Source organism: Dendrobates tinctorius, unplaced genomic scaffold (genome assembly GCF_039654945.1).
Source record: "Dendrobates tinctorius isolate UK_male_01 unplaced genomic scaffold, ASM3965494v1 ptg000016l, whole genome shotgun sequence".
Classification (NCBI taxonomy): Eukaryota; Metazoa; Chordata; class Amphibia; order Anura; family Dendrobatidae; genus Dendrobates; species Dendrobates tinctorius.
This window is the reverse complement of record NW_027361684.1, coordinates 40,045,635-40,051,634: the sequence shown is the minus strand read 5'-3', so window position 1 is coordinate 40,051,634 and position 6,000 is coordinate 40,045,635. Positions and strand designations below refer to the sequence as shown.

General features: G+C 49.9%; 1 protein-coding gene across 3 annotated transcripts in view; it reads left to right on the top strand.

The window, feature by feature from the left end:
- The first annotated feature begins 1,123 nt into the window (after positions 1–1,123).
- Positions 1,124–6,000, top strand: part of NCBP3 (nuclear cap binding subunit 3) — a 68,450-nt gene continuing 63,573 nt past the window's right edge. For 2 of the 3 annotated variants that reach the window (XM_073565711.1, XM_073565709.1), the window contains exon 1: positions 1,126–1,533. In XM_073565711.1, coding sequence (XP_073421812.1) covers positions 1,342–1,533 — 192 coding nt within the window. In that variant the 5' untranslated portion in view covers positions 1,126–1,341. Of the gene's footprint in view, positions 1,534–6,000 lie in introns of all 3 variants that reach the window. The other variant, XM_073565710.1, reaches the window with a different exon arrangement.

Below are 6,000 nucleotides of genomic sequence, written 5' to 3'. Positions count from 1 at the left end.
TTTTTCTTATCTTTCAGGTCGGATCGGGGGCTTATCTACAGCATTACAGAATGTTGTAGATAAGCCCTGAAAGGCGGTGGCTGCAGCTTATAACTGAAAAATGAGGTGACAGGTTCCCTAAATATACATTTTGCAATTGTGTTTCAGTAAAACTGTTTCACTTTGTGCATTCCATAACCTTTCCTTTTTGTTGCTCAGTCTGTTGCTGGCTGCAGAATAAGTTAACTGTGGATATGTCAGTGAGCTCTTCTGACAGTCTAACAGGAGAGTTTGTAACTCTGAGGCTACTGTATGTGTCCACGATCCGGAACTGGCAGCGCTGTGGATGCAGAGCATGTCCAACTATTGAACGCAGGTGAATCCTCATGTGATCCTTGAACCGTGCGGATTCACCGCGTCCAATGCATTGTACGGGTGACATTTCTCTTGTGGAGAAGCAAGATAATTAGACCTGCTGTGGTCTGGAGCGACGCGCCCCATGTCCGCCTCCCTGGCATCTGTGGACACATAGTGGGCATTGGATTTCCTGAGATCCCATCCACTGTGCTGTAACATCTGGCCGCAGCGATCACTGATCGTCTGCACATACATTACTGAGCTCCTTTCAGCTGCTTTTAGACGTCAGATTACATCAAAGCTGAATGTGCAGGAAACAGAGAGCCTGGAAAAGCAACACAGTGCAAAATCTGTACTGAAACACAATTGGAAAAATTAATCTTGGCCCCAAATACACGAATTTAAGGAGCTATGTTAATCTTTATTTCCTAAGTTGATAGTACACATGAAAATAAGCTACTTTGTAGTATATCTTATCACAGAGATCTGCTTCTTTCTCCTCTGGGACTGATCATTCACCTTCATTTCTTAATTCATGGACACAATCTGTATTCCGTGAAGACATATTATTACGTTACTGAGACAGGATGCCGCAGTTGGTGCTGATTAAGTTCTATGGAGGGAGGAGCTCTTTCTCTGGCCCCTCCCCCTACACAGACTCTTGTCAGTAACATCTTCTATGAGGCCGGTGTATGGGGCATTGTTCATCACATGACCAGGACAGATGTTTATTTCCTTCCAATGTAAATGATTACAACCTGTGCTCATTACACAGAAGCGTCACGTGCTCACACCCGGCCCCTGCTGCCCGCGCTGACTGGAAAGCCGGACTCCAAGGGGTTAACAGCGAGGAGGACTGCAAACGCCGACTGGCGCAGGCGGGCTGACATCACGTGACACGCACGTAGCCAACGTCCCGGCAATGTTCCACAACCAAGATGGCTGCCGCCCCTTCACCTGAGGGTCATGTGCTGCGTAACGTCTAGCCAAGGCAACTAGCACTCTATGACCACCGGGCGGAAGACGGAGAGCCTGTCTGCGTTTGTCGGGCTAGCCGAGGAGATGGCGGCGGTCCGGGGACTGCGGGTGTCCGTAAAATCGGAAGTTGGAGGCGTTAATGAACCGGAACCTATGGAAGTGGAAGAAGGGGAGGTGGAGATCGCGCCAGACAAGAGTTCCCCTCCGGAGGAGGTTTTGGTATGTGAGGAGCTGCTGGCCGGTTACATCCTGTCTGTGCCGTGAGAAATGGGATCGCCGTGGAGAAGAGCCTCTTGTGTGCGGCCATCACAGCCGCCCGGAGGAGGCTGCACGGCAGGCCGAGCCCATAGGGACCGGGGCTGGAGGGGGGGATGGGTGCACTATGGACCGGGTGAGGGTGAATAGGGACGTACGGGGGATGGGCTCACTATGGACTTGGTGTTGGGGAATATGGACCGTAGGCAGAGTTGGACTGGCCCATCAGAGAACTGGAGAATCCTCCGGTGGGCCCTGCCTTATCCTTCAGGAGAGTTCATAGTGCAGACCTTGCAGCTGCTATAGGGCTCTTGAGTGGGGGAGAAATGGGGGCCCAATGTTCTCCAGTGTGATGCTGACCGGAGGTGGGGGGCGGCTCACTGTGAACCAGGTGGGGGGGTATGGACAGTAGGGGGGGGTGGGCTACCTATGAACAGAGTGGGTGAATATGGATCAGATAGGGGGGATAAGCTCACTTTGAACCGTAGGGGGGTATGGACTGTAGGGGGGTGGGTTCACTATGAACCGTAGGGGGGTGGGCTCACTATGAACCGTAGGGGGGTGGGCTCACTATGAACCGTAGGGGGGTGGGCTCACTATGAACCGTAGGGGGGTATGGACTGTAGGGGGGCGGGTTCACTATGAACCGTAGGGGGGTATGGACTGTAGGGGGGTGGGCTCACTATGAACCGTAGGGGGGTATGGCTTGTAGGGGGGGTGGGCTCACTATGAACCGTAGGGGGGTATGGCTTGTAGGGGGTGGGCTCACTATGAACCGTAGAGGGGTATGGACCGTAGGGGGGCGGGCTCACTATGAACCGTAGGGGGGCGGGCTCACTATGAACCGTAACGGGGTATGGACTGTAGGGGGGCGGGCTCACTATGAACCGTAGGGGGGTATGGCTTGTAGGGGGGTGGGCTCACTATGAACCGTAGGGGGGTATGGACTGTAGGGGGGTGGGCTCACTATGAACCGTACGGGGGTATGGCCTGTAGGGGGGTGGGCTCACTATGAACCGTATGGGGGGTATGGCCTGTAGGGGGTGGGCTCACTATGAACCGTAGGGGGGTATGGACTGTAGGGGGGGTGGGCTCACTATGAACCGTAGGGGGGTATGGCCTGTAGGGGGGTGGGCTCACTATGAACCGTAGGGGGTATGGACTGTAGGGGGGTGGGCTCAATATGAACCGTAGGGGGGTATGGACTGTAGGGGGGTGGGCTCACTATGAACTGGGTTGGGGGAGATGTGAACCGTGGAGTGGGATGGGTTCCCGATGAACCGGATATGCCCCCCTCCAATGGATCAATGAATATTGACTGGAGAGGGGTGGGGGGTGGTAACTATGGCCCCAAGGGGGCAGAGATCTCACGGAGGCTATATGTAGTAATGCCAGTATAACTATATTGCGCCGCCATGTTCTGCAGCGCTGTCTCCTGCTCCCATAGACCCTGAACAGAGCAGCAGCCCCCCAGGCTCGGCCAGCTCTTCATTCTAATTAAGGGCATGGGACCCTTGTTCTCAGGATTGCTGGGGGGCAGCAATCTCCGGTCATGTGACGATGTACTAAATGTTGATTCTGGGAAGACCTTCTGAAGGATTTTTACAAATTGTGTGAAATCTGCAGAGAGGCAGCTGCACTGCTAAAATGGTAAAATAATACCCCCCCCTTCTCCGTTCCAGCCCTGCGTCCTCGCCGGTGTACCACTTATTGCAGGCGTCGAAGCCCGTAGACCCCCATGTGACTGCGGTGTGCGTCCCGGGGCCAGCGATCGGCTGCAGACATCACATGGGGTCTCCGGTCTGTGACGCCTGCTGTGTGATTGTGTAGCGGCCTCTCTGCAGAGCTTCCCATAAGCAGAGAGAAGAGCGTGAGCGAGCGCAGACACCGGCTGGCTCCGGAGAGAGCGCTGGCTCAGGGCAATCTATCGCCGCCCATCACTAAAGGCGGGGTACCCAAATACATGCACTGACACTGCTCGGCCATGCAATCGGGGCACTGAGACCTCTAATTAGCATAAAGCAATAAAAAGCTTTTCTTGCGCAACAGAGGGACAGTTTTCTAAAGTAAAAGTGTGATTTTATTTTATAGGGAGGGAAGTGCCCCTCATGAGTGTGCTCAGTGTGCGTTGTGTTTTGGAGGTGATTGTCTCCCTTTAAACAGCAAATGTAAAAAAAAAAAAAAAAACCCTGCTTGTCCCCCCCCCCAGTGATCCAGCGCTGGCCATCCTCTCCTTGGGTTACGAGCAGGCAGCCTACTGGCATCAGGGCCCCGATGGCTGAGCATTGATGCCACAGGCTAACCTAGTACAGACTGGATCACCGGCAGAACAAACAGGGGCCGACTGTTTGATAAAATTATCATTATTCTAAATCAGATATTCCCTCTATTTAAGAAATTAGCATTGTCTGTGTTTTATTGTTGAACACAAACAAGTTTCTTTGTTTTCAAAGAAGATAAGCCCCCACTAGAAGTATTTGGCTTATGCTCCTCTCCCCTCAGACAACTCCTGCAGGCTCACCAGACCCCAAGCACATGTATGGGGACGGGATCAGTAGAGAAGACTGTCGGCTGAGTGAGCGTTCAGCCATCGACTGTCAGGCATCTTACAACTCTCTGATTTTGACACTGTGAGAACAAAATGACAATTGCTCTTTGAGGCAAACACTGGTCGTTCAGTAACGCATTAGAGTCTATGGAGGCAAAGCTGTGTATCACGTGTTACCTGTGACCAAAAATACAACAGGATCCTAGTGCAATCCCAATGACAATCCTGAGGTGTGACCCTGCGATCTTCACGTGACCTGGCCTAATTCTAAACTGACCTTTTTGTTGGTTCAGGGTTTAGGAAAGGTAGATGGAAGGTTATGAATACCCATTATTTGGTGTGGATGGGTCTTGATATTTTTGTGGGACGGTTAATAACCTCAAGATGTCGAATTTGGTATGAAGAAGAACTACACTTTAGACCCCCTTCACACATCCGCTTTTCCGGTACGCGTGGCGTCATTTTTCATACGTACCGGAGACATGTACACCAGCACATCCATTATAATCTATGGGGGCTGCACACATGTGCGTGTTTTTACATGCACCATGTTACCCTTATGTAGATATCATCCGTGCTGCCAGAAAAAAAACTGACATAATACATATTGTACACAAGACATCCGCGTGCCGTCTGTGTGACATACCGGAATAGAATGCTGAATCAGGCTTTCACACTTGGCATTTTTATGCACTTTTTTATGCAGATTTTTTGCATTCTACAGTACCAGCAAAGTCTGTGAGATTTCAGAAATCTCATACGTTGCTTTTTTTTTTTTTTGTCCTCCGTATTTTGTGCAATACCTTGGTCTTTGCAAAAAGCAGCATATCTCTTCTTTTAGTGTTTTGCACCCATTGAAAGTAACGAGTGGTGCAAAAAAACACAGGTATCCGTTTTTGGTGTGAAAACCTGATGATCTAGAATTGGATTTTTTTTTCTTTTTATGCACTAAACTTTGTCAGCATGCACACGAAAAAATGTAACATGGGAAAAACACAACAAAAACTAAGCAAAAGCTGCTTTTTTAAAGCAAGTTTCTTACTGCCAAGAGAGCAGATTTTGCCTGCAGGAAAATGCATTAAAAACGCAACGTGCGAACATAGCCTAGAAATGAAAGATTTTTAATTGTTAAAGATGTGAAAGATATGATGTAAATAGATAATAGATATCTGTGAGATATATAATTAGGATCTGTACATGGATTAACCTAAGAAATGAAAAAAAAAAAAAACCAATGTGGGGTCCCCCTCTCATTTTTCTTAACCAGCAAAGGTAAAGCAGACAGTTGAGAGCTGATATCAGGCTTTGAAGGTCGTTGGTTATTGGACCCTTCGCAGCCTAAAAATACCAGGCTTCAGCTCAAAAGTGGAGCTGCACCAATTGTGGCGCTTAACTTCAGCTCTTCCCGATTGCTCTGGTGCGTCAGCAATTTGGGTAATGGTTAGAGTTGAGCGAAACGGGTCGCTCAAATTCAAAAGTCGCCAACTTAAGCTAAAGTCAGGTTTCGCCGATCGAAACCCGACCATAGCGTGAGGTCGGCCATAAGGTCGCCGACCCGAGCGCCAATGTCGCCTTTCAAATAATGCTTCCAACGCCTGTTTTCAGCCAATGATGGAGAACGCACACTGTGGGCAACGCGATGACGTGGGCAGTGGCCACCACCATCTTAGGGAAGGACACTTAAGTGATTGGCTGGCTTTTTGTGGCGTCACAGTGGCTATAAAAGGCCATGACCACCATCTTCTGCCGATCTTAGAATAGGGAGAGGTGCTGCTGCTGATTCTGAATAGGGAGAGAGTTAGGCAGGTAAGAAGAAAAAAAAAAAAATAGCTTCTGCTGATAGTGCTTTTCACTGTACAGTTAGTGTGCAGTGAAAGGGGAGG